General features: G+C 49.6%; 1 protein-coding gene across 2 annotated transcripts in view; it reads right to left on the reverse strand.

The window, feature by feature from the left end:
* The window catches only part of NLRP1 (NLR family pyrin domain containing 1), a 32,987-nt gene extending 8,158 nt beyond the window's left edge, over positions 1 to 24,829 (reverse strand). Inside the window, exons 1-13 of one of the 2 annotated variants that reach the window (XM_040243682.1) lie at positions 24,427 to 24,829; positions 23,245 to 23,573; positions 21,958 to 22,125; positions 19,344 to 19,535; positions 14,019 to 15,636; positions 11,521 to 11,691; positions 9,556 to 9,726; positions 8,578 to 8,748; positions 6,596 to 6,685; positions 4,096 to 4,184; positions 3,374 to 3,536; positions 1,690 to 1,747; positions 1,524 to 1,617 (exon numbers count right to left, since the gene is read on the reverse strand). In XM_040243682.1, the coding sequence (XP_040099616.1) occupies positions 1,524 to 1,617; positions 1,690 to 1,747; positions 3,374 to 3,536; positions 4,096 to 4,184; positions 6,596 to 6,685; positions 8,578 to 8,748; positions 9,556 to 9,726; positions 11,521 to 11,691; positions 14,019 to 15,636; positions 19,344 to 19,535; positions 21,958 to 22,125; positions 23,245 to 23,554 (3,295 nt within the window). In that variant the 5' untranslated portion in view covers positions 23,555 to 23,573; positions 24,427 to 24,829. Of the gene's footprint in view, positions 1 to 1,523; positions 1,748 to 3,373; positions 3,537 to 4,095; positions 4,185 to 6,595; positions 6,686 to 8,577; positions 8,749 to 9,555; positions 9,727 to 11,520; positions 11,692 to 14,018; positions 15,637 to 19,343; positions 19,536 to 21,957; positions 22,126 to 23,244; positions 23,574 to 24,426 lie in introns of both variants that reach the window. The other variant, XM_040243681.1, reaches the window with a different exon arrangement.
* Positions 24,830 to 26,368: the final 1,539 nt, after the last annotated feature.

The following is a 26,368-nucleotide window of genomic DNA, read 5'->3' on the forward strand; positions in this document are numbered from 1 at the left end:
CCCTGCCTGTCGTGTGGGAGACTGGGGTTCAATTCCCCAACAGGGAGACTAGAGTACCACCTTTTGGGCTTCCCTGGTGGCTCAGATGATAAAGAATCCGCCTGCAATGTGGGAGACCTGGGTTGGGAAGATCCCCTGAAGGAGGGCATGGCAACCCACTCCAGTATTCTTGCCTGGAGAATCCCCATGGACAGAAAAGGCTGGTGGGCTACAGTCCATGGGGTTGCAAAGAGTCAGACACGACTGAGCGACTAAGCACAGCACAGCACAGAGAAGTCACATTTTTCAGTGATCATAGAAATTTCCTGGCAATTCTCTCTTTGAATATTTCATCTTCTCCATTCTCTCTGCCATATCTTCTGGAATTCTGGTTAGGTGTATTCTAGGCCTTCTCATAGTATCCCATCCTCCATGTCACTTAATCTTTTATTTATTTTTTTTTATGTTTTCCTATTTTCTTTAATTAGCTTGTTTCCAAATTTGATTTGTCATTTTTAATGATTTATTGCTTTTTGCTTACTTTTCCCCAGGGTGATTTCTATAAGTATATGGTGTCGTAAAGAGTCGGACACGACTGAGCGACTGAACTGAACTGATGGTGGTTTAGTCGCTAAGTCATGTCGAACTCTTGGGACCCCATGGACTGTAACCCAACCAGAATACTGGAGTGGATTATCATTTCCTTTTCCAGGGGTTCTTCCCAACCCAGGAATTGAACCTGGGTCTTCTGCATTGCAGGCAGATTCTTTACCAACTGAGCTATGAGGGAAGCCCCATAAGTATATGAAACACATTTATTTTGTGTTTTGTTTCTGATAACACAAAAAGTGTGAAGTCTTTATGGTACTGATTCTTATTATTTTCTTATTTTTAAGTTATTTTAATTAATTAATGTATTCATTTAATGGGACCAGTTCTGGAACCTCTGTTTCTTCTGGTTCTCATTTGTGATGCCTTGTTTACCGTTTGTAATTTTTGACTGTGAGATTATTTTTTTTAATGTTTTATTTTCAGAATAATTGATATCCCCTCCTTGTTGTATTTATTTATGGCTTTCCCTGGGTCTTCGTCACTCCACACAGGCTAGTTGCAGCAGGTGGGGACTTCTCTGCTCAGAGCATGGGCTCTAGAGCACAGGCTCAATAGTTGTGGCACATGGGCTTAGTTGCTCCGCAGAAAGTGGGATCTTCCCAGACCAGGGATTGAACCCACGTCTCCTACATTGGCAGGCGGATTCTTACCCACTGTACCACCAGGGAAGCTCAATGTTGGCTTGTATTGTACTTTCTATTTAGGGAAGCCTTTAAGTAATTCAGGCAAAAATAATTATGAGTCTGGGGACAAAAGTGCTTCAAAAATGATATGCCCAGAGCACCATGGAATGAGAGAAAAGCTGTCTCCATTTCTGTTAATCCTTTCTCAGTCTCTCTAAGGAAGCCATGAGTCCCTCTCAGGACATCACCTCCAAAGCCCCTTTCAGGCCCATTCTTTCCACCATCACCTTGCCTCTCCTCCCTGCTTACCTCGGAAGGCCACAAAGTGAGGGAGGAACACGGCTGCCACAGCGCCTGGTTCAGCCTTGATGTCAAACAGAGGCCCTGCAGCCAGCCAGGTGTGCTGTGGGAAATTCCTGCTCAGGAACTGGTCCCAGGCACAGAATTCAATTTCAATAGTCGCTGGCCCTCTCACCTCAAAGCGGAGACCCGTGTTGGGCCAGTGGTAGAAGCCGGCCACGGGCAAGTGAACGCTGTGAAAAATGGGGAGAAGTGGACACTGGAGAAGGCAATGGCAACCCACTCCAGTACTCTTGCCTGGAAAATCCCATGGACGGAGGAGCCTGGTAGGCTGCAGTCCATGGGGTTGCACAGAGTCGGACACGACTGAAGTGACTTAGCAGCAGCAGCAGGACACTGGATTACTGTACACAGACTCACTGAGCACCTACTGGGTGCCAGGCCCTGTGCTGGGCACTATGGATCTTACAGAGTGGCTGTAAGCCTAGATGTTGAAGTCAGATGGATTTGAATTTGAATATTGGATAGCATATTGAAAAGCAGAGACATTACTTTGCCAACAAAGGTCCATCTAGTCAAGGCTATGGTTTTTCCAGTGGTCATTTATGGATGTGAGAGTTAGACTGTGAAGAAAGCTGAGCGCTGAAGAGTTGATGCTTTTGAACTGTGGTATTGGAGAAGAATTTTGAGAGTCCCTTGGACTGCAAGGAGATCCAACCAGTCCATTCTAAAGGAGATCAGCCCTGGGTGTTCTTTGGAAGGAATGATGCTAAAGCTGAAACTCCAATACTTTGGCCACCTCATGCGAAGAGTTGACTCATTGGAAAAGACTCTGATGCTGGGAAGGACTGGGGGCAGGAAGAGGAGGGAATGACAGAGGATGAGATGGCTGGATGGCATCACCGACTCGATGGATGTGAGTTTGAGTGAACTCCGGGAGATGGTGATGGACAGGGAGGACTGGCGTGCTGTGATTCATGGGGTCGCAAAGAGTCGGACACGACTGAGCGACTGAACTGAACTGAACTGGCTCCCTTGGGCTTCCTGGGTGGTGCTAGTGGTAAGGAACCCGCCTGCCAATGCAGGAGACGCAAGCTGTGAGATTAAAGCATCATAACAAGTTAAATACAACAAGTGGGCTGTCTTTGGATCATGATTATAACAAATCATCTGCAAAGACACACTTTATACAATTGAACAGATTTGAATAAGGATTGGGCATTGGACGATATGAAAGGCTTAACTGTAAACTTCTTGACATGTGGAAAATGACATTATGGTTATGGAAGAAAAGGTCTTTATTTGAACTTTTTGAAAGGTATCACAAAAAATTTAAGCCTAAAAGCACCCATTTCTCTGGACTTGAAAATAGTGCGAAAAAGGGGGCGGAAAGTGGATAGTTGAAACAAAGTTGGTAAAATGAAGGCTGAAGCTGAATAGTGGGTACATGGAAGTTCCCTGGACTCCACTTGTGTGTCTATTTAAAAATTTTCATAACAAACTCTCTTTTCCCAGTGACTTCTTTGGTAGTCCATTGGCTAAGACCCTGAGCTCCTAATGCAGGGGGCCTGGGTTCGATCCCTGGTCAGGGAACTAGATCCCACATGCTGCAACTAAGACCTGGCACAGCCAAAAATAGATACAAATAAATATTTAAAAAATCCCAACCAACGTTCCTCCTCCCCCATCCAAACCCCTTCTTTTTTCATAATAAAACACCAACCAACATCTCAGCCCTGTCTTTCTTTGCATGGTGGCGTGGTGAGGGCATACAATGGACCGTGAATGGGGTGCAGACTGTTTGTGGGGACCCAGCATGGGGACGGAGGGGGTGGGACAGGACAGGCCCCCTCACTTACCGGTACAAGCTCCTTTCTTCGTCAACTGCCTCAGTAGCCACAGGCCCTGTGGGGCCCCAGAGGTCATCCTCGGTCCCCAGAGACTCCACGCGCTCATTCCCCGGAGGGGTAGGAGAAGACGGACAGAAGGGTCTTGCCTGTGCTGCTTGAGGAGAGCTGCCCTCTGGAACAGACAGGGCAGTAGCCAGCTTTAGGTTCTGCCTGGCTGCCCCCGGCCCCCTAGGCTAGACCACAGAGGGGCCCTTCTCAAGGCCAGTCTGCCTGCTATCCAAGGGGGCTCAATCCTGCTGCCTCCCCTTGCCCAAACCCTCTTCCCTCCCCTTTCTCACTTCCCAGAATTGTAGCTCTTCCCAGCACTCCCCGGGTGGTCAGCTTCTGAGGGGAACATGGCTCCAAAGATGGACAGGCAGGGATGGAGAGGGGATTCCAGGCTTTAGAAGCCCAGAGTGGGCCTTAAGAAACCGGGCTCTGGTTCAGAGTATGAGTCATGCTGTGGATATTTAGGAGAGGAACAGTCCAGCCCCCTGAGGCTGGAAGAGAGGGAAGCAGAAATCCTGCAAGGTTCCGGGTAGTGGAAGATCTCTCATGGAGTCTCTCCTAGGTGTCTCTGTCCCACTCCAGAGGCAGGAGGATGGAGGGAATGACCATTCATAGCTGCCATCACTCCCTCCACCCCTGCAAGCCCACATCATGATGCTTCCAGCCTGGCCCCTTCAAACTACCTGATGCTTGTCTCTGCCGCTTGAGTGAGGATGTATTGCTCATCTCTGCTCCACCTGGGCCCTCGTGAAGGATCCTCAGACTTGGCTTCCTGGACAGAATTCATTCTCCCTGAGATCATGGAGGATTCTGGGGGCTGTCTCCATGACATCCCCACTTGAGTTCAACTCATCGAAATTTGAACTCCTGATCCCCATTGGGCTTCTCCTGTAGTCCCTGCTTCCACGAATGGGCCCTATCCACCCAGCTGTTTATACCAGAACTGAGGCATCATCCTGACTTCTCCCTTGGCCAATCTGAGAGCTGATTGATCACCTTGACACAGCCGCCAAAACAGCTCTTTTCTCTTCTCTCCACCTCTACGGCCTCCACCCTGTTCCCAGGCCCTGGCATCTGTGGCTGGAACCACTGCCTCATCTTAAAGGGTTCCCTGTTTTTGCTCTTGACCCTTGGTCCACTGTCCACTCAGAAGCTGATCTGAAAATGGGAACCTGGCACAGAACTTCGATGCTGAAGCCCTGAAATGTCTATTGATTTGGGGAGTAAGATTGAAATTCTTAATGTGGCCCACAAGATGTTAGGTACTGCCTCCCATCCCCCGCCCCACCTGTGCCAGTCTCGCTGCCCCCATGGCTCTAAATCAGTGTTAAAAATCACCTGAAGGCCTGGGTTAGAACATGCATTCCTGGGCCCACCCCAAGATTCTGACTCAGCAGGTCTGGAGTGGGGCCTTTCTACTGAGCTCCTTACTGTTGTTTAGTCGCTAAGTCATGTCTGACTCTTGCCACCCTATGGATTTTAGCCTGGCAGGCCTCTCCGTCCATGGGACTTTCCAGGCAAGAACACGTGGGTGGGTTGTCATTTCCTTCTCCAGGGGATCTTCCTGACCCAGGGATCGAACCAGAGTCTCCTGTTTCAGTAGGTGGGTTATTTACTATTGAGCAGCCTGGGAAACCGACCGAGCTCCTAGGGGATGTTGATTCTGCTGCTGATTCTAAGGACCATACTTTGAGTAGCTCCGCTCCAGGTCCCTGACCTCCTATTCCTCAAAGAAGCTAAGCTCAGTGCCTCTACTGAAACGGCAAGTAAAACATGAACCAGCTTAACCTGGTTTTGCTGCCTTTAGATAAGTTAATTGATTAATGTAGCCTTGAGTTATTTAGATAGCACCCCCACGCAAGACAGAATCTGTGTCTTCAGTCTACAGAACTCAAAGAATAGAAATGTTGCCCCAGGAGCCCTTTTGGGGTAGAAGTCCTTCAAAAAAGGAAGATCTGGCTTCCAGCAGTGCAAGTAGTTCTGGCATATTCAAAACTAGCCAACCAGCTTCCAAGACTGACATTTCTCTAACACCCTTAAATGTCGCCCTGAAACCTGGATTGATTTGAGAGCCTCACACCCTGTGCCCTTGCTAGTGGACCTTGCAATAAAGCTCTTTCTTTTCTCAAAAGCCAGTGCCCTAGTCTTGGCTTCTATGCACTTCAGGCATCTGGCTCTTGTTCAGCAAGCTACACCACCTCTGCCTGGAATCAACCCCTTCAGGGCCCAGCACTCCCCTCCCATCCTTCAGAGCTCAGCTCAGCTGCTCTGCAGAATCCAGTGGGCCCATCAGCGTCCTTAGAGAAACCCAGATGTAGTTCTGTGGGTGGAGGTGGGAGGCTGGGGTGGGGGTGGGGGTGGGGAGGGAATAATTTGCACCTGCTGGGCTGAGCTCCTGGAATTTGGGCCCTTGTTCGCTGCTTGTGCCTCACACGTCGTGTGAGGGATGCAGGGCATGTTGCTCTGTGACAAGTAGATCCTCCTTCTAAAGCTAGGAGCCCTTTCCTTTCCTTTTCAGGTGAGGCACAGCTGCGGAGACTCAGGAAACAGTTGCCCTGAATTTCGGTCACAGGCCGAAATGCACCAAACTGAGAGAACGGCGCTGCAGCTGATTCCCTGGGGAGGAAGAGGGATTCTCCCATCTCTGGGGCTCACCCCTCCAGCCTCTCTGGCTGTGTGTCTATGTGTATTGGGGGGTGAGGGTCGGGGTGGAGGTGGTCTGGCTCTTCCTAGACTCTCTCTCTTTGTCTTTGTCTCCCCCTGGTGGTCATTGCTTTCCAAGTTCCAAATCTCATCAAGGCACCCATTCATCTTTTTTTTTTTTAATCTTATTGGAAAAGGCAATGGCAACCACTCCAGTATTCTTTCCTGGGAAATCCCATGGACACAGGAGCCTGGCAGGCTACAGCCCATAGGGCCACACAGAATCGGACACGACTGAAATGACTCGGCACATGCACATTCATCTAATGGAAAGGTTTAAGCAGAGTGGCATAATTCTGTTCGCACTAAAATCAACGCCCAAACCTCTCTCTGGCTGCCGTGCTTTCTTGGTTTCTTCCCGGCTCTGCCGTGTCTACCTCCACCCCACATGTCTTTCCCCATCTCTTGGTTCTGGACCTGCCCCAAGGATTCAGCCCGGCCTGGAACAGCAGGAGGGGGTTCTGAGTCTCCCCACCTTACCATATCCCGGAGACTAGCAGCTGAGGCTTCTCTCTCTCCAGGGTCCTCAGCATCTCGGTCACCTCCTCGCTCAGCTGAGTCTGGTCCAGCCTGCAAGCACAAAGGAAGCCTGGTTCTCCCGGGACCCCTGTGTGATCCTGAGGTCCTTGGGGGCTCAGGATGGTGGAATCTGCCACCTCCCAGAGGAAACTATTGCAGGTTGGGTTTGCTGGGAATTGGGCTCTGAGATGGAAAGTGGAGTGAGATTTATTAGGGGGTGTTCTTGGATCAACACCAGGGTGGCGGGGAGAGGGAAACAGGTCTGGGCAGAGAGGAAGAAGTTGGGCTGTGATGCCGTCTCAGTGGAGACCTCAGCCAAGGCTACTGGAGGCTCTGAAGTCGGGATGATCCCTCAGAGCTGTCCCAAACCGGGGAGAGGGGCTGGGTCTTTATACCCTGACACTGGTCAGTCCTTGGAGGCAGGTGACTCCAGGAAGGGGATGAGATCTTGGGAGAGGGGGCTCTTGTAGGCAAACATCATCCCAGTAGTTGGCTGTCAGTAGCATTCCCAGTGCTTAGGATTACATCCTCATTCCTGGAGAGCATCTGGGCAGCGGCTCACAGCGTCCACCACAGAACACCCATTCCCCAGAGCCTCAAGATGACCACCCAGGGGTAGGTCCTGGGATTTCCTTCTCAGAGCCTAGATGGTTTGCTGGAAAGGAGAGTGCTCTTTTTCCGTTCTCCTGGCCTTGCATTCTGGGCTGCTTCAGATTTCAGATAGCTGTTGCTCTTTCTGGGCCCCCGTGTCCCCCTCTCTAACACAGATGGATGTGCTCCGCCTGTCGTGAGCCGTGGACAGGACACACTGTAGAGGGCAGTGCACACCGAACTCATTGCTGCGATCAGACCTAGTGTGCCCTAGGGAGAGGATGGGGCCCCCTGCGGAGACGGTTGTCCCTCCCAGTCCAGTCCCAGCAGTCCAGGAGGAGGGAAGCAGAAACCTTCACAGGCCCACAGAGCACAGGCTGCTCTGAAGCAACCCAGATCTGACCAGTAACCAGCGAGCTGGCCACAAATTCAGATGTCCCGGCTGCGGCCAAGCTCTGGAGAGGCCTTGCACTAAGTAGCCGGAAATGCTTGGTGGGGAGGGAGCTGGGGTTCCCCTGGTTGTAAATGGTCAGGGTTAGCCTTGGGGGAACCCACCTGCAGAATGTTTATCTCGTTATCTTGCCCCGACTTCACCTTTAGGCCTGAGAGTCTAAAGGAAGGAGTTCTGGCTGGCGGTGGCCAGGGCCCAGACTTTGCAGACCCCTCGAAGACCCCGGTTCAATCCCTGGATCGGGAAGATCCCCTGAGAAGGGAATGGAAACCCACTCCAGTATTTGTGCCTGGAAAATGCCGTGGACAGAGGAACCTGATGGGCTAACATCCTTGGGGTCGCAAAGTCAGACGCGACTGAGCCACTAACGTTGGGATTCCCACTGTGTTTCTAAGGGTGGCTGGAGCTCAACGGAGGACCTGAGCGGGTGGGGTATGGAGCCCTACCAAGAGCTGTAAGCAAGGGCTCAGCCAGAAACAGCCAGTGGACTCCTTCTCAGGAAGTGGAGGAAAGAGGAAGTGGCTGAGACACATGGGAGGGGCTGCTGCTCAGAGAACATCGCCCTCAGGGCCTGCAGGGCGGCTAGGAGGGCTGGGGCCTCACTGCTCTTCAGCCACAGGGGACTCCAGTGCTCCAAGCCCATTTCTGTCTGAACTCTGTCCTAGTGTTCACATGCATTTTATTGATATGATGGTCCCACTAGACCAAGTCTAAAGAAACCAAGTCTCAGGTGAAGAGCTGCCTGAGTCGCACGGCCTAAGTAAGCGGCGTCGCTGGTGAGGAAGCCTGGCTGACCGTGCATTTGTCTGTCCCTTTTCTTTCCTCTGTCCAGGTCCTCGGCACTGGCGTCCCCTCCCTGCATTCCCTGCCCCCTCCCCAGAAGGGGCCCGCAGAGCCTCACCATAGGGATATGAGCTGGCAGGAAGGGTGCCTGAGTCCTTCACAGAGCAGCCCCACGCCGAGGTCGTCCAGGTCATTCTGCAGCAGGTTTAGCTCCATCAGTCTGGGGCTGACCCTGAGCACGGAGGCCAGGTCCTGGCAGCAGCCAGACGTGAGGCCGCAGCCTGCCAGCCTACAGGGAAGACACATGCGGGCCCCCAGTCAATGTCCTAACTGGCATCTGGTTTTCCTTTCTAGTACCTATGGCCCTAGGAGGGTTCTAGGGTGACACTGAGTGAGTGAAGTCAGTAAGTGAAGTCGCTCAGTCGTGTCTGACTCTTTGCGACCCCATGAACTGTAGCCTACCAGGCTCCTCCATCCATGGGATTTTCCAGGCAAGAATACTGGAGTGGGTTGCCATTTCCTTCTCCAGGAGATCTTCCCGACCCAGGGATTGAACCCCAGTCTCCCACATTGTAGGCAGACGCTTTACCATCTGAGCTACCAGGGAAGTCCAAGTGTGACATTAAAGGAAGATAAAGACATGCCTGGCTTGCAGGAACTTGGGAGATTTAAATATTCCTCTTTCAGCCAAGGAGCTACTCAGGATAGAGACCACATCCCCTTTTCACTTCTGTGTGATTCCCATGAACCCTGCTCACTCACTGTATCGATGTTGTGTGATTAATTTACACCGATGTTCCACTGGGATGCCTGGATCTCATTGTTAACTACCTCGGCCCTCCCAAATGCTCAGAGTTACCTGACATATGTTTCAGCATTTTGTGGGTTTCAACATTAAGGGCGTCTACAATACAGGATGAGAAAAGAGCGAGCTTCTAATATAAGAATAAAAGTTAAGGAGGAATATGAGGGCTTCAGTGGGAATCTATCATGGCCTCCATGAGCCCTTGCTTTCTCTCTGCCCCGTGGTGCCAGGGAAGCTCCTTCTGCCTCCCTGTGCCCACCCTACAAAGTAGTGCCAACGAGGAGCAATTACAACAGTCGCTGCAGCTTGCAGGTTGGCTGTCTCAGGCCCTGGCAAAGGTGCTCAGCTCCTGCATCCAGGAGTGTGTTGAAGCTCAATTCCAATTGCATCAGGGTTTGGCTGGTGCACAGCCCAGAGGCAATGTCCTTGCAGCTCTCAGCTGTGAGTCCGCAGCTGGCCAACCTGTGGGAGACAAGTGACCACAGCCTTGCCTTTACTTATCTGTTGATTTCCACAATCACCCATGAACAACCTGTTGAGCATCTACACCTGTGGGCCAGGTGGAGGTCAGGAAGACCCTCTAGCCCCCAGGCCCCCAAAAATGCACAGGCACTGGGGGATAGACATAGAAACAAATAATAGTAAGTCAGGTTTTGGATCTCTTTGGACCAAAATCCTCCCACGTTTTCCCAGGTCATCAGAGAGAAATTCATGGTCTTTGATCTTGTCTGTGAGACAGTGGCAGTCTGACTCCTTGTCCTCTCTGTCCTCATCTCATATTCCTTTTAGCTGCATCTCCACTGGCCTCCACGCTGTTCCTTAAACACTCCAGGCATGGTCTCACCTCAGGTTCTCTGCACTGTTCTTTTGCCTGGAACAAGCTCTCTTACCTGATAGTTCATGGCTTGTTTCCTCACCTGCTCCCGGGTCTTTGCTCAAAACTCCCCTTGCAGGAACCTTGCCTCACCACCATCCCTATTTAAAATGGCACACCCAGCCCCAACTCTCTACTCCTTTTTACTTTACTTTTCTCTCTAGTCCTTACCACATGCAATATACTTTACTTGTTCTTTTGACTTTTTGTCCCCATCCCCTCTGGAATGTAGGCTTCACGAAGAAGGAGTTTTGCCCATTTTCATTACTGCTGCTGCTGCTGCTAAGTCGCTTCAGTCACGTCTGACTCTGTGTGACCCCATAGACGGCAGCCCACCAGGCTCCCCCGTCCCTGGGATTCTCCAGGCAAGAACACTGGAGTGGGTTGCCATTTCCTTCTCCAATGCATGAAAGTGAAAAGTGAAAGTGAAGTCGCTCAGCCGTGTCCGACTCTTAGCGACCCCATGGACTGCAGCCTACCAGGCTCTGCCGCCCATGGGATTTTCCAGGCAAGAGTACTGGAGTGGGGTGCCATTGAGCTAGCTGTACCCAAGTGCCCACAGTAGTGTCTGGCACATAGTAGGCACTTAAAAAGTAGATGGTGCCCCAAGGGACACGTCAAATGCAGACGAAGGCAGAAGAAATGATTAATTTTGACAAGGGAAGGAGGTGGAAATGTATGAGGAATGCCTTGAATGATGAGTAGTTCATCAAGATGCCCAACCCAAGTGAAATCTTCTTCAGATAAATGCCCAGAAGTGGAACAGCTGGCTCACATGATAGTGCTGTTCTTATTTTTTTTTTTGAGAAATATCTATACCATTTTCCATGGTGGCTGCATCCATTTCCATTCCCACCAACAGTGTATGAGAAAGAACACATTGTCTCCACACCCTCTCCAATACTTGTGATTTCTACCTTTTTGATAATAGCCATCTTAACAGGCATAAAGTGATATCTTATTGCAGTTTTATTTTTTTGGCAGTGCCGTGAGGCTTACAAGACCTTAGTTCCCCAATGAAAGGTCAAGCTCAAACCCACAGCAATGGAAGCACTGAGTCCTAACCACTGGACCACCAGGAAAGTCCCCCAAGTGTCCTTTCCTTAGGGACACTTTCCACTGGAGACCCTTATCTGGCCCTGTAGTCACACCTTTATTAGCATGGTTCCCTGATTAACGTCGGTCTTTTGCAAGCTCTCTGAGAATAGACACCTGACTGTGTTTGTTTGCCATAGTGACCCTGGCATCTGGTGCAGTGGTGGGCCAGAGAGGGGCTCAATGAGTATCTGCTGAATGCGAGGACAGTTCCACCTCCTAGAGTCAGCGTCCGTCTTAGATCTCCCGTCCATCCCTGTTCAGAGCAGAGCCCAGGCCAGACTCACCGCAGGGTCTCTAGCTGGCACCCAGGGCATCTCAGGGCCTCACCAAGACTCTCTACTGCAGAGCAGCTCAAGATGTTTCCACTCAGGTCCAGTTCCTTCAGGTTTCCAGTGACCCGGAGAACGGAGCAGAGAACCTGCCAGCGGGCCTCTGTGGCCGGGACCCAGCTCAACCTGCGGGGGAGAGAGGCACAGGAGAGGCGCGGTCAGCATGTGCAGGGGTGGAGGCGCACGGCGGGCAGTGCCGTCCCCAGGGCTCACCAGCCTCCCGGACTGCCCCGAACACCGCAGATAGAAGAGATGGAAAATGGCTCCTTCCGCCCTCAAGAAACTTCCAGATGGAGGCGGAAGCAGACATAAACAATGAACACTTCAGAGTAGTACGGTAAGGGCTGTAGACCGACGAGCCACAGAGAAGAGGGGGCCCCAGCCCAGGGTGGCGGCAGCGGAGGGGCAGCCAACTGTAAAATAAAATGTCCAGTGTGGCTCAGTTTTGCCATGAAAACCAGCATAAAAAAGACTAGATGATATACCTCAATTCTTTTTTTTTTTTTAAATCTTTTGGCTGCTCTGCACAGCATGTGGGATCTTAGTTCCCTGACCAGGGATCGAACCTGTATCTCCTGCATTGGCAGCATGGAGTGTTAATCACTGGACCACCAGGGAAATTCCACATACCTCAGTGTTTTTAAAAAAGTTTTTATTTTATTTTTTTAAATTTAAAACTTTTATATTTTTAAATTATAAAAGCATGATAATACATTTACAGGAGACTTGGAAAATACAGAAAAAATACATCTAGTTACACATAGTTCCACTGTTTATGATAATTATTTTTTAAGTAGGTAAATTAAGATTTTTAGTTGGAGTTTTAAGGTCAAACTCTCAAAAATTACTAGAATGAGTAGACAGAAAAGTAGAAGGATACAGTAGATCTGAGAAGCATTACTTAATTCAACATAATTAAGATGTGTACAGTTTTCATACAACAGCACCATATACTTCAATTCTTAATGATGGTCATTTCTGAGTGATGGCATTCTGGTTGATATTAATTTATGTCTTTTTGCTTCTCTACATATTCTTATTTTCCTATAATGGACATGGGTTTTGCTGTGAGAAAAAAAACCTTGAAAGTCTGAAAAAGCAGAAACCCAAATCCAGCGTTTCTTCCTCTCTTTTCTGATTTACTTGTGTGTGATTGGGCTTCCCTGGTGGCTCAGACAGTAAAGAATCTACCTGCAATGCAGGAGACCCAGGTTCAATCCCTGGGTTGGAAAGATCCCTGGAGAAGGGAATGGCAACCCACTCCAGTAGCCTGCAGAATCCCACGGACAAAGGAGTCTGGCGGGCTACGGTCCATGTGTCAGAGACTCGGATGCACCTAACACTTTCACTTTTTTTCCCACTTTTTTGGTGTGTGATTACTCCCTTCCTGTGGGCTTCCCAGGTGGTGCTAGTGGTAAAGAATCTGCCCACCAAAGCAGGAGACACAAGAGAACTTCTGGGTTTGATCCTGGGTCAGGAAGATTCCCTGGAGTAGGAAATGGCAACCTGCTCAGGTATTCTTGCCTGGAAAATTGAGTAACCTGGCAAGCTACAGTCCATGGAACCACAAAGAGTGGGATACGACTGAGTGTGCGTGTGTGTGTGCACGCACACATGCACACACTCTCTTTCTGCAGCCAACATCATGCCTTGCCGTCTGTTACCGTAGCATCATACTCAGTTGTAATTACTGGGTGGTTGTGTGTCTTCTATCCCAGGTTTTGACTTCTTTGAGGCAGGAGTTGTGTTTGTTCATCTGTGATCTGGAGGATCCGGCCTAAAAGCAGTGCCAGATAAATATTCACAGAACAAACCATAAAAGGACTAAATGACCAATACTGCAACTGAGGTGGGGGAACCTAGGTGGGGAAGTTAATGGGGTTGGAGGATGTTTAGAGAAAATGCTGCTGTCACACTCAGGTTGCGGGGGGCGGGTTTTAGGCTAAGTGCCTGGGGTACAAGAGTGCATTATTGACACAAACAGAGAAGTCAGATGTGCAGGGAAAAATGTACCTTTCAGACACACACATTTTGTGATGGAGGAGATCTCTGGACCAATGCCATGGTCAACAGCCGTCAAGGGGAGTGTCTGAAGCAGCTGAGGGAGGGGTTGCTTACAGATAAACATGAGGGAGAAAGAGAGGCAGGTGGGCTTCATGGAGGGGAAAGCAGGTCAGCACAGGAGGTGGAGAATATGGTGGTCATCGAAGAGACAGGACGAGGAGTGGCAGGACACAGCGGGCCCACGCAGAGACAGGCAGGGCACGTCACATGGATTGATCCTGCTGCAGGGATCTTAGGCCGATGGGGGATGGTGGTTGGATCTGCCGTGGTGGTCACTGCAGACCCCGATCCTTGAACCCCTGGGGTTAAGTTTAGTGAAAGTGACTCCAGTGTCTAGGACGGAGGAGCCAACAGAGGAGCCAGAGAGAAGAGAGGGTGGGGGTACTCACAGCACTGTGTCAGTGGGCCTGCATGCTCCTGGATGTTGTCTGCTCTCATTCAGCTGAAGCCGCCGCACGTGGCTGCAGAATCTAATGCAGAAAGTGAACACGAGCAGCTCCATGCTGGTTCGGATGTACGCTCTCGTTCCTTGGAAATGGGCCATCGCTTGTGTCAGGAACTCCTCGTCCTGAATCTCGTACAAACAGTGAAACAATTGCAGAGAGTAATGCTTACACCAGAGTTCCAATTCAGCCCGCCACAGCAGTGACTCCCGCTTTCTCTCCCAAGACAGCTTGCATTGGAAAATGTTCTCCATCTCTCTTGCCCCTTGCTCACTCAAAAGGCCGGATAGGAAATGCACGGTTGGTGCCCTAAACAGGTTATTGATCCCATATACTTCTACCAACTTTTCCATGCTTCCAGTGCTGTTAGGATGGTCACTTTTGTCCTCCATGTCCCCTAAGGCAAAGGACACTGCTGCGAAGAACTCCTGGAAACACAGGTGAGTGAAGCTGTAGTTCAGAGATGTGGGGTGCTTTTGAAGAACATCCATCTTTAAGGGAGTGGCATTGATGACCCCATCTAATCCATGCTTCTTGAGGTCCCCTGGACTGAACAGAGTCTTTCCTTGCCAGATACCCTCAGCAGCAAGAGTACAGAAGCCCCTCAGCCGAGTCCCCAAGGGCTGAGCTTGGATAGCTTGGGCAAGGTAGCGCAGATAGAGGGCTGTCATGGTCTGAGACCTCAGTGAGAGTTCTTCCCCTGCCTCCATCTGCTGCTTCAGGCAAGTGCAGGCCAGCCAGGACACCAAGGGCGTGAGACACATGGTCAAGAGCGCTTGGTTTGATTCAACCATGCTAAAGGCTCTAGTTGCTTGGCTTTCCTCTGTGAAATATTCATAGAAATAGTCCTTCCTGGAAGACTCGGAGAACCCCAGGACCTCCACCCAACATGGCTGCTTCAAAGAAGGAATGAACTTCTGCAGAGCTGCAGTCCGAGCTGTAATCAGCAAGGATGCCTCTGGAAATATGGTTTTCTCCAGCAAACTGCCCAGCAGTGTCTGCACGGGCTGCTGCTGGCTCCAGTGCAGACAGAGCTCTGCCCTCTGCTCCTCTGAGACCCATTGCAGTTCATCTAAACCGTCGAGGATGAAGAGCAGCTGCTCCTGCTGAGACTGGACCTGTCCAGCGGGATCCACAGTGGTGGACTGGTCTTTCGTGATGAGTTCCTCCAGACTTGTCAGCTTGGACGTGGCTAGCTCTCTGCAATTGAAGTAGAAGACATGCCGGAAGTGGTTTCTGTATAGCTGGCCCTCCTCCCAGGCTCTTCTCACGTGCCTGGCCAGTGTGGACTTCCCAATTCCAGCAACTCCATGCAATACAACTGTGTGAGGCCCTTCCTGGGGACCCAGGTCTGAGCCAAATAAGTCTCTGACCTCAATCAAATGCCCTTGCTCCTCAACCACCCCATGATCCCAGCTTTCCCGGTTCAAGGACTCGTAGTCTTTGTGGTAAGGAGTGTGTAGAAGTAGCAACTGCACGAATTTTGGGTGCAAATCTTCATTTTTCCATGACCAGGTGGAACAAGGTGTCTCTCTCCTTTGATCCTGGTATCTCTCTCTGCTTCCTAAGTAAGGGAGGGAGGGATAAAACATGAAGGTATAGGATAGATTTGTTCATTTGTCCCTCCTTCCAATACTCAACAACTGTTTTTTGCACCTGCTCAAGCCACATGCTGTGCTGGCTGCTGATTCAGAAATAAAGGAAACAGAGACTAGAAAAACAGTAGAGAGGCTGGTGAGATATCTGCCCTCCCACATTCATTACAGCACTATTCGTGATATAGAAGCATGGTACGAAACAACCTAAGTTGTTTCAGTGGATGAATGGATGGATAAAGGTGATATAGTCTATTGATCTAGGTATCTACCTATCTCTCTATAATGGAATATTATTCAGCCATAAAAAGAAGGAAATCCTGACATTTTTGATAACATGGATGAACCTGGAGGGCATTATCCTAAGTGACATAAGCCAGACAGAGAAAGACAAATACGTATGGTATCACTTATATGTGGAATCTAAAAACAAAACAAATTTAACCTTATAGAAACAGAGAGAGGAATAATGGTTCCCAGGGATGAGGGGGTGAGGGAAATTGGGAGATGTTGATCAAAGAATACAAACTTTCAATTTTAAAATGAATTAGTTTTGAGGCTTTGATGTACGGTATGATGATGATAGCTAATAATACCATACTATATGTTTGAAATTTGCTAAGATAGCAAATCATAAGCATTCCCCTCACACACACACACACACACACACACACACACAAAGGTATTCAAGGTGATGGATGTGTCAATTAACTTGATTGTAGTAATTGTTTCACAATGTATATCAAATCTGTACACTTTTAACATAGTATAATTTTATTTATCAACCATGCCTCAATCTTGGCTGGAAAAGCCAACGAAAAAGAATTCAGCATTAGGAAAAGATGTATTTCTTCTGAATTGGTCTTTTCTATTCTATTGAGCAGGGCTTCCCAGATGGTACAGTGGTAAAGAATCCACCTGCCGAGGGAGAAGATTCGGGTTTGATCCTTGGGTCAGGAATATCCCCTGGGATAGGAAATGGCAACCTATTCCAGTATTTTTGCCAGGAGAATCCCATGTACTGTGCTTGCCATGGAGTTGCAAAGAATTGGACATGACCAAGCGACTGAGAGGGATTGGGGGCAGGAGGAGAAAGGGACAACAGAGGATGAGATGGCTGGATGGCATCACTGACTCGATGGGCGTGAGTCTGAGTGAACTCCGAGAGTTAGTGATGGACAGGGAGGCCTGGCCTGCTGCGATTCATGGGGTCGCAAAGAGTCGGACACGACTGAGCGACTGAACTGAACTGAACTGAACCAACCCATTGTCTTTCCATTTTTGCCCTGGTTGCTAGGATGCTCAGAATCAATGAATGTTTTTTGTAACAACTAATTAGCCTCTTGGCTTTCATATTTACTTCTTCATGTTTAAGGTTATTGCTTTTGTATGTTTTGGTAAGATGCCTCTTACTTATTACAAAATTCTCCCTTTTTTTCTTCCTCCCTCCCTCCTTCTTCTCCTTCCTTCCTTCTTTCTTTCCTTCCCTGAATGAGAAAAATTATGACTAATTAAGTCAGTTAATTCATCTCCAACCTGGGTCACATTTTAGGACCATGAATTCTACAAGTATACTCCTACCTGTGTGTGGAAGGGATCATTTTAACAAAACATCTCTCAGATTTCAAAAGGGACTTCACTCATCATTGAGATCAATGTTAAGAAGATGCCTTGTGTATGTCCTAAGCCACTTCAGTCATGTCTGACTCTTTGTGACCCTAAAGACTGTGTAGCCCATCAGGCTCCTCTGTTCATGGGATTCTCCAGGCATGAATACTGGAGTGGGTTGCCATACTTTCCTCCAGGGGATCTTCGTGACCCAGATGTCAAGCCCGCTTTTCTTACATCTCCTCTATTGGCAAGAGGGTTCTTTACCACTAGCACCACCTGGAAGCCCTTAGATGACAAAGGAAGCAGAACATTAAATGTGTGGATAGTGGCATTTAGAACCAAACATGGAACAACAGACTGGTTCAAGTGTGCAAAAGGAGCGTGTCGAGGCTGTATATTGTCGCTCTGTTTATTTAACTTATACCCAGAGTACATCATGCAAAATGCTGGGGTGGATGAATCACAAGCTGGAATCAAGATTGCCAGGAGAAATATCAATAACCTCAGATATGCAGGTGACACCACCCATATGGCAGAAAGCGAAGAGGAACTAAAGAGCCTCTTGATGAAGGTGAAAGAGGAGAGTGAAAAAGCTAGCTTAAAACTCAACATTCAAAACTAAGATCATGGCATCTGGTCCCATCACCTCATGGCAAATAGATGGGGAAACAGTGGAAACAGTGACAGACTTTATTTTCTTGGGGTCCAGAATCACTGCATATGGTGACTGCAGCCATGAAATTAAAAGACGCTTACTCCTTGGAAGAAAAACTATGACAATCCTAGATAGCATATTAAAAAGCAGAGATATTGCCAACAAATGTCCATCTAGTCAAAGCTATGGTTTTTCGAGTAGTCATGTGAGAGTTGGGCCACAAAGAAAGCTGAGTGCTGAAGAATCGATGCTTTTGAACTGTGGTGTTGAGAGTCCCTTGGACAGCAAGGAGATCAAACCAGTCAATCCTAAAGGAAATCAACCCTGACTATTCACTGGAAGGACTGAGGCTGAAGCTGAAGCTCCAGACTTTGGCCACTTGATTCGAAGAGCTGACTCATTGGAAAAGACCCTGATGCTGGGAAAGATAGAAGGTAGGAGGAGAAGGGGGAGACAGAGGATGAGATGGTTGGATGGCATCACCGATTCGATGGATATGAGTTTGAGCAAGCTCTGGGAGTTGGTGATGGACAGGGAAGCCTGGCGTGCTCCAGTCCATGGAATCGCAAAGAGTTGGACACGACTGAGCAACGGAACAACAGCAGGGGCATTAGAGAGAGTGGAGGCTGAATTCCATCTCTGCCATTCCGAGAGTTTATATTTTCGAGCCTCCGTCTTCTTATTTCCAAGGTGGAATAATAATAACATCCATCTCCTGGAGTGGTCATGAAATTTTATACTGTGCAAGCAAAGCACATGGCACAGAGCCTGGCACAGAGAGCGTGTGCACCTGACTTGCTCCAGGCCATCTGGGGGCTGAGAAGCCCAGCAGAAATGGACTCTTTCTCTTCCGACTCTAGGCCAGTGCCTGTCCACTAACCAGGTGATGTGTCTCCTGTACTGGATAATACTCCTGCATTTTAATTTCCAGGGGCTTCCCGGAAACAGTGCCTTAGGCAGGTGGAGAGATTCTGGCAGTAGGATTTCTTTTTTTAAATTAGTTGTGCTGATTTATTCTCGGCTGCACTGGGTTTTCATGGCGTTGTGGGCTTTTTGCTGGTTGTGGCAAGTAGGGGCTACCCTTCATTTTGGGGGGCTCTGGCTTCTCAGTGCAGTGGCTTCTCTTGATGTAGAGCATGGGCTCTCGGGTGTGTGGGCTTCAGTGGTGGTGGTGCACTGGCCTAGCTGTTCTGCAGTATGTGGGATCTCCCTGGAATGGGGATCGAACCCAGGTCCCCTTCATTGGCAGGCAGATTCTTAACCACTGGACCACTAGGGAAGTCCCAGCAATAGGATTTCAGGAGAGAGTTCTCAGAGGTCTACCAGACCCTTTCTGCTCAGTATATCAACCTGGCCCCCATCCATGTCTTTGCCTCACCACCCCTTTCCAGAAGCTCAGCAGGGCCTTACCTGTGCAGCTGTTTCCAGATGTTTCAACCAGTGGCCATACAGTCCCAGGACCCTCCTTCTCTCTGGGCTCTGGACGTGGGAGTTCACAGACTCTCAGAACTGCGGTGGATGTGGGGTCATTGGGTAACTCTTGGCTTGGTGACTCATGATATGGGGAACTTGGAAAAACTTGGTGAATGCTTAGGGAAAGGTCTTCAGGGGAGAAAGACAGGAAAGAAAGGACCATTTATTGAGCATTGATTTCAGGCTCATACATTTTAAATTCTCACAAAAATCCTGTGAGATGGTGTTGGTAATCCAGTTTTTAAAATCACAAAGATAGAGGTACAATTTAATCCTCTTAATGCTCTGAAACTTCCTCTGTCAGGTAGAAAGATTTTGATAAACCGCTTGGGGAAGGGAGTTAAGCTGCCCATTTCAAGCAACAACAAATAGTTACTAAGTGATATTCTAAAGTGGCAGGTCCTCTTCATTGCCAGGCACTGTTTTAAATTTTTAAATATTTATTTATTTATTTGGCTGTACTGGGTTTTAGTTGCAGCTTGTGGGTTTGTCTTTTTTTTTTTTTTTTAAGTAATAACAGTTGTTTATCAGTTTTCACAATCAATACCCAGACAAAAAATAGAAGATAATTACAATCACGACTTGTGGGTTTTTTTTAGTTGTGACATACAAACTCTTAGTGATAGCATGTGGGATGTAGTTCTCTGACCAGGGAAAGAACCTGGTTCTCCTGCAGTGGGAGTGGAGTCTTAGCTGCTGGATCAACAGGGAAGTCGCTAAATGCTTTATCATTTGATTCAGACACTGTTTTGCCAGACAATGAAACTCAGGATATGCAAGTTGGGGGCAGAGGGGAACTGCTCTGTGTCTTCAATAACGGAAGAGTCAGTGAGACTGGGTAGTGTGTGTGTGGAAGGACAAGAGAGAAGAAAGCTGGTGGGGGCACAAGAGGGGACCTTTGTGGGCAGAGAGACGTGAAAAGTCTAACACTTTTCTTCTACAACATCTTGTAGCGTCTACATCATATATGTGAACTTCTGTGCACATGGGTTATTTTAGTGTGGAGTTCAAGATGTGTAAATTCTGTACTGTGGCCTGGGTTGGTGTGCAGGGTAGAAAACTGAGTAGATCAGATGAGGAAATTGAGACACAGGAGGATGAAGTGATTTGTTCTGTGTCATAGAGCAAGTGAGTGAAGTCAGGGTGGAAGCTGAGGGCAGTGGAGCCTGTGACCATCACTGTTGAGGCTTGGGAGTGGAGTGGTGAGAGTAGGCATAGAAGGAAGGGGAAGGGATTTCTTTGGTGGTGCAGTGGATAAGAATTTGCCTGCCAATGCAGGGGACACGGATTCGGTCCCTGGTTTGGAATGATTCCACATGCCACAGAGCAAGTGCGCGTGAGAGCCATGACTGCTGAGCCTGTGAGCCTAGAGCCTGTAGTCCGCAACAAAGGAAGCCACTACAGTGAGAAGCATGAGCACCACAATGCAAAGTAGTCCCCGCTTGCCACAGTGAGAGAAATCCAGTGTGCAGCAATGAACACCCAGCGCAGCCAAGAGTACTGGAGTGGCTTGCCATCTCCTCCTCCAGGGATCTTCCCAACTCAGGGATCAAACCCATGTCTCTGGCATCTCCTGCATTGGCAGGTGGATTCTTTATCACTAGCGCCTCCTGGGAAGCCCAAGCTGGGGATGGGGACCTTCAAACAGCAGCAGCAGATGGAGGGAGAAATGACTGCACCAGGAATGGGTGGTTCTAGGCTCCAGCCCCGGAGAAGGCAATGGCACCCCACTCTAGTACTCTTGCCTGGAAAATCCCATGAACGGAGGAGCCGGGTAGGCTGCAGTCCATGGGGTCGCTAAGAGTCAGACACCACTGAGCGATTTCCTTTTCACTTTTCACTTTCATGCACTGGAGAAGGAAATGGCAACCCACTCCAGTGTTCTTGCCTGGAGAATCCCAGGGACGGGGGAGCCTGGTGCGCTGCCGTCTATGGGGTCGCACAGAGTCGGACACGACTGAAGCGACTTAGCAGCAGCAGCAGCAGCAGGCTCCAGCCCTGGCTCTGTCTTCAGATGCTGTGTGAACTTGCACTTTGATACTGAGACGAGAAGAGGAAGAGGCCGGGGTGTGGCTGGGGTTTGAAACCTGGGTGACTCAGGATGATGGAGGCCAAAATCAGAGAAGTCAGGAGAGGGAACCGGCTTAGGCTGAGGGGTGAGCCTACCCTTCTCTTGGGGTTTATCTGGAGAACTGAGTCCTCCTTGGAACTTTTTAAACCACCCTGAACCCCAGGATCTTCATAGTCCAATGAGATTGTGAGCTGAGCTCTGCCTGTGCAAGGATCACATTGCACTAGGTTGGGGGAGATTCACTGTCTGACTGATGTGAGTCTCAGCGTCCCCATCTATCAAATTGGAAGGAGTGCAGTCTCAGCAGAGGGATGCTCCTGAAAGATCATCTTTAGGCCCACTGTGCCCACCACCCTGGCTCCTGGCTCCTCCAGCCTTCTGTAGTTCCTTCTGACTGAGTCCGCGTGGAGTTACAAGCTCACTGGCTGCCTCAAAGCTGCCCCCCCACCCCATGCCTCAGGGCCCCTCAGCAAGCCTCACCTTTCCTATATCCAGATGTGATAATTAGGGGGCTCGGACTCCGTTTCTTTGACTGCTTGAGCACTGGTTGCTTAGGCTTGCAGAATTTCAACACTTCGGTGGAGGTGGGCCGGCTGGGAGACTCCAGGTTGGGTGCACTTGGCGAGTGGGAGAATGAGGAAGACAGGGCTGTGGGGAGCAGACAAACAGGTTGGAGGCTTGCCAGGGGAAGGGGCAGGAGCCAGGGTTGAGGCCTGGGTTCTTCAGCCAAGAAGAACAAGAGAGGTCTTCTGTCTCAACCAATAGAGGTCAAGAGGGAGACCATTGCAGCCTGCCTCTTGTAGGAGGATGATTTCCTGATGCTGCTGGGCGATTCATCCTGATTTGGGGTCCAGAAGATTTGTATCTGTGTTCTGGCTCTCTTTCTACCTCCTCATGGAAGTTGAGCCCCCTCTATGTGCCTCTCCTTGGTGGGGTGAAGAGTCCCACCTCCCAGGGCTGCTGATTAATAATAATAACTGCAGTGACAGCAACAGTAGCAACAGAGCTCCTATTTTTTTTGTTTTTGTTTTTGAGTACTTACTATGTCTTAGGGGCTTCCCTCATGGCAAAGTCGATAAAGAATCTGCCTGCAATGCAGGAGACCCAAGTTTGATTCCTGGGTCAGGAAGATCCCCTGGAGAAGGAAATGGCAACCCACTCCAGTATTCCTGCCTGGGAAATCCCATGAACAGAGGAGCCTGGTGGGGTACAGTCCATGAGGTCGCAAAGAGTTGGAATAAACCACCACTAAACTCTTAGACTCTGTGCTAAATATTTAATATGAATTATCTCTCTAACCCTTACATAGTCCAAGGAGGTAGGCTCTTACTCTCCCATTTTACAGATGTAGAAACAGAGGCACAGAGCAGTGAAGTGACTCGCCCAGTGTGGCAGTGCCCGTTCCCAAGTCCATGCTTATAACACAAGGCCAGGCAAGTGCCTGCTTAGGAGTCGGGCATGAAACCCCCAACCCTCCCTTCCAGTTGCCCTTCTGAATTCCAGCCTCCTCCCTCTCTGGCCCTCTGAGCACCCCTTCCAGGCCCTGTGAGGACCACATGGGATCCTAGGAATCCACTTGGCTAGAAGAGGAATCCAGCAACCTCCCCTCCCCACCCCAGTAAGCCTCTTAGCTGCAGGCTGGCCTAGGTCTGGATGCCACCTGATCGGGCAGTCCTAAATCACCACCCAGGGGAGGGTGTGGGGGGGGGGCTTCTCTGGTTGGGGGTGAGGAGATTCGACAGTGGGCAGAGGAGGCTTTGTAAGCACCTGAATTCAAGTCTGTCTCTTCGAGGGTCTTGGTGCATGCCCTTTGCTTCTTCATGTGCGGTCCCTTGGTGTGGCTGGCCATGCACCTGAGCTGTACCTTCTTGATCATGATCTTCTGGCTCCTTGGCTTCTCTGGTTGAGCATGGATCACCTCAGGAGACGGCAAGCAGGGCTCCTTATCAGGCAGCCGAAGCCGGGGCTCCTTATTGAGCAGCCGAAGCCGGAGCTCCTTCAGCCTCTCATTCTTTTCCTTCAGCCTCTCTTTCTTCTTTTCCTCCAAGTCCTCCAGCCTCCGGGCTTCACCAGCCATTGCTGCCGGGCTGGGGGACCCTGGGGGTGTCAACTATAAATTGGCACTTGCCATGGGCACTGGCTGTCTACCTCTACAAGGATTAAATCATATGCTTCTGCAGCTGCTGACCTTTAACATCCCCTGAAGGGAGTTCAGGATGGAGATCAGGAATAGGGCCCTCTGTGCTCGAAGAAAACCTGGTAGAACAGGTCTTCAGAGTGTTAGGTCTTTTCAGGAGCTGATTTTTATGAGCCCAATTCTTGCATCTCCTCACATCTAGAAAAGCACTAAAATCCTTCATGGGGAGGTATGCTCCTTGTGACGAGCAGAAGCCTGCAAATACAGGTTGCATGAACTCCCCCTTTATCAAAATCACATATATACTGGCCTTCCTCTGTCTCCCTCTTTGGAGCAGTTTCTCAGCGCTATCTGAAATGCTGTATTCTGGGCTGCAGTCCTCATTTTGCCTTCAATAAAGCTCGACTGGCAACTCTCAGGTCATTTTTTTTTTTTAAAGGCAGCAGGGATGTTTACGGGGAGGGGGTGGATGTTGGGTTGGTGAGGACAGTCAGGAAGGCAGAGAATAGCCACTTCCTCGACCCCTACCAATGCAGGACTCCCATGGGGATCACTGCTCTTCACCTGGCAAACTCCTATTCAGCATTTAGAATCAGTTTTCTAAACTCCCAGGGCATCTGCTGATAGACTTTGTTGGGAGAAGGGAGGGGAAAAGGAGTGGGAGGAAAAGCCATAGGAAGAGGGGGGTCGAGAGGGGGCCTGGGAGACACTGGAAGAGGTCAGCTTTCTGGGTGCCAGGGTGGAGCGTGAGGTCAGTCAGGAGGGTGAAGGGGCAGGGCTGGGATGGTGGGTGAGATGCGCTGGGCACTTACTGTTCTGTGTCCCTCGGAGTCTTCCTTCTCCTGGGACTTGGACGCCTGGGACCAAGCCTTGATGTGGACAGGAGGTAGGGGCTTTCAGAGCCAAGGGTTGAGTTCAGAGCTGTCTGCCCTCAAGTCTCCTCAGATCTCTCCTGGCCCTGGGTCACTGACCTGGGAGAACAGTCCTCACCATGTCAGAGCAGGCATGGGAGTCACCAAAAGGACCCACTTGAGAGTGCAGCCTGAGAGAGGGGGGTCAGGACAGGCATCTTCTGCAGCCTCTCAGTTTTCAGGGCTTCCTGAACCCCACTGCACATCCTGCCACGCTAGGAGGGGCACCAGGGTGTGTGTTCCAGGCCCAGGCGTCTGCCTGCTTTGTGAGCAGGTTGGCACGCAAACTAGTAAAGCTAGTAAACATTTCTGCTTGAAAGCGGAACAACCCTGCCGCATCTCAGCAAATCCAGGCGTCTGGGGAGTAGGCGTGGACTTTCTTCCTTTTTTGTAGAATCCTCAGGGTTGGAGACTCCCGGCAGAGGCACGATGTTACCTAACTCAGTTCCTGTTGTGTAATGGTTTCTGGCCTTAACTGGCCCTGGGCTGGTGGGGACCAGGCCTAAGGAGCTCCACTGACTCCTTGTGTGACTGATACCTTTCTCTGAACCTCAGTTTGCTCATCTATCAAATAGGACATCATAAGTTTGCAAAGAGGCTCCAATTAAATACTGGAGTAGGTAGCCTTTCCCTTCTCCAGGGGATCTTCCCAACCCAGGGATTGAACCCAGGTCTCCCGCAATGTAGGTGGATTCTTTACCAGTTGAACCACAAAGGAAGCCCAAAAGCTCTTCAGTTCAGTTCAGTTCAGTCGCTCAGTCGTGTCCAACTCTTTGCGACTCTTCACGCCCCTTCCTATGTAGTACAAGGATTAGACTGTATGGCCAAGAGACTATTTCAGAGGTAATGATGGTCTGTCACTTCTAAATTCAGACTATAAAAGGATTCATAAAGACAACTATGGCTTCCATGCTGAGCCCCCTGTCTCTCCTGGCTTACTCGTGCTGGGAGGAACCAGTTGCCAAGTTGTCAGTGTCTTGATACAGGAGTCCGCGTGAAGAGGAACCAAAGCTTCCTTCCTACAGTCACAAGAGTAAGTTGGAAGTGAATCCTCCAGCCTCAGGGGAGCTCCAGACGACTTCAGCACAAGCTGATACAGTTGTTATAGCCTGTGAGACACTGAGTCAGAAACAGCTAAGCAGCCGCCAGATTCCTGACTCACAGAAACTGTGAAGGGACAAATATCTGTTGTTTTAAGCTACCGAGTTCTGGCGTAAGTGGTTTTGTCACAATCAGTTCAGTTCAGTTGCTCAGTCTTGTCCTACTCTTTGTGACCCCATGAATCGCAGCACGCCAGGCCTCCCTGTCCATCACCAACTCCAGGAGTTCACTCACACTCACGTCCATCAAGTCGGTGATGCCATCCAGCCATTCTCCTCCTGCCCCCAATCCCTCCCAGCATCAGAGTCTTCTCAATGAGTCAACTCTTCGCATGAGGTGGCCAAAGTACTGGAGTTTCAGCTTTAGCATCAGTCCTTCCAAAGAACACCCAGGGCTGATCTCCTTCAGAATGGACTGGTTGGATCTCCTTGCAGTCCAAGGGACTCTCAAGAGTCTTCTCCAACACCACAGTTCAAAACCATCAATTCTTTGGCGCTCAGCTTTCTTCACACTCCAACTCTCACATCCATACATGACTACTGGAAAAACCATAGCCTTGACTAGACAGACCTTTGTTGGCAAAGGAATGTCTCTGCTTTTGAATATGCTATCTAGGTTGGTCATAACTTTCCTTCCAAGGAGTGAGAGAGTCTTTTAATTTCATGGCTGCAATCACCATCTGCCGTGATTTTGGAGCCTCCCAAAATAAAGTCTGACACTATTTCCACTGTTTCCCCATCTA

The sequence above is a fragment of the Oryx dammah genome, unplaced genomic scaffold (assembly GCF_014754425.2).
Source record: "Oryx dammah isolate SB20612 unplaced genomic scaffold, SCBI_Odam_1.1 HiC_scaffold_8, whole genome shotgun sequence".
NCBI lineage: Eukaryota > Metazoa > Chordata > Mammalia > Artiodactyla > Bovidae > Oryx > Oryx dammah.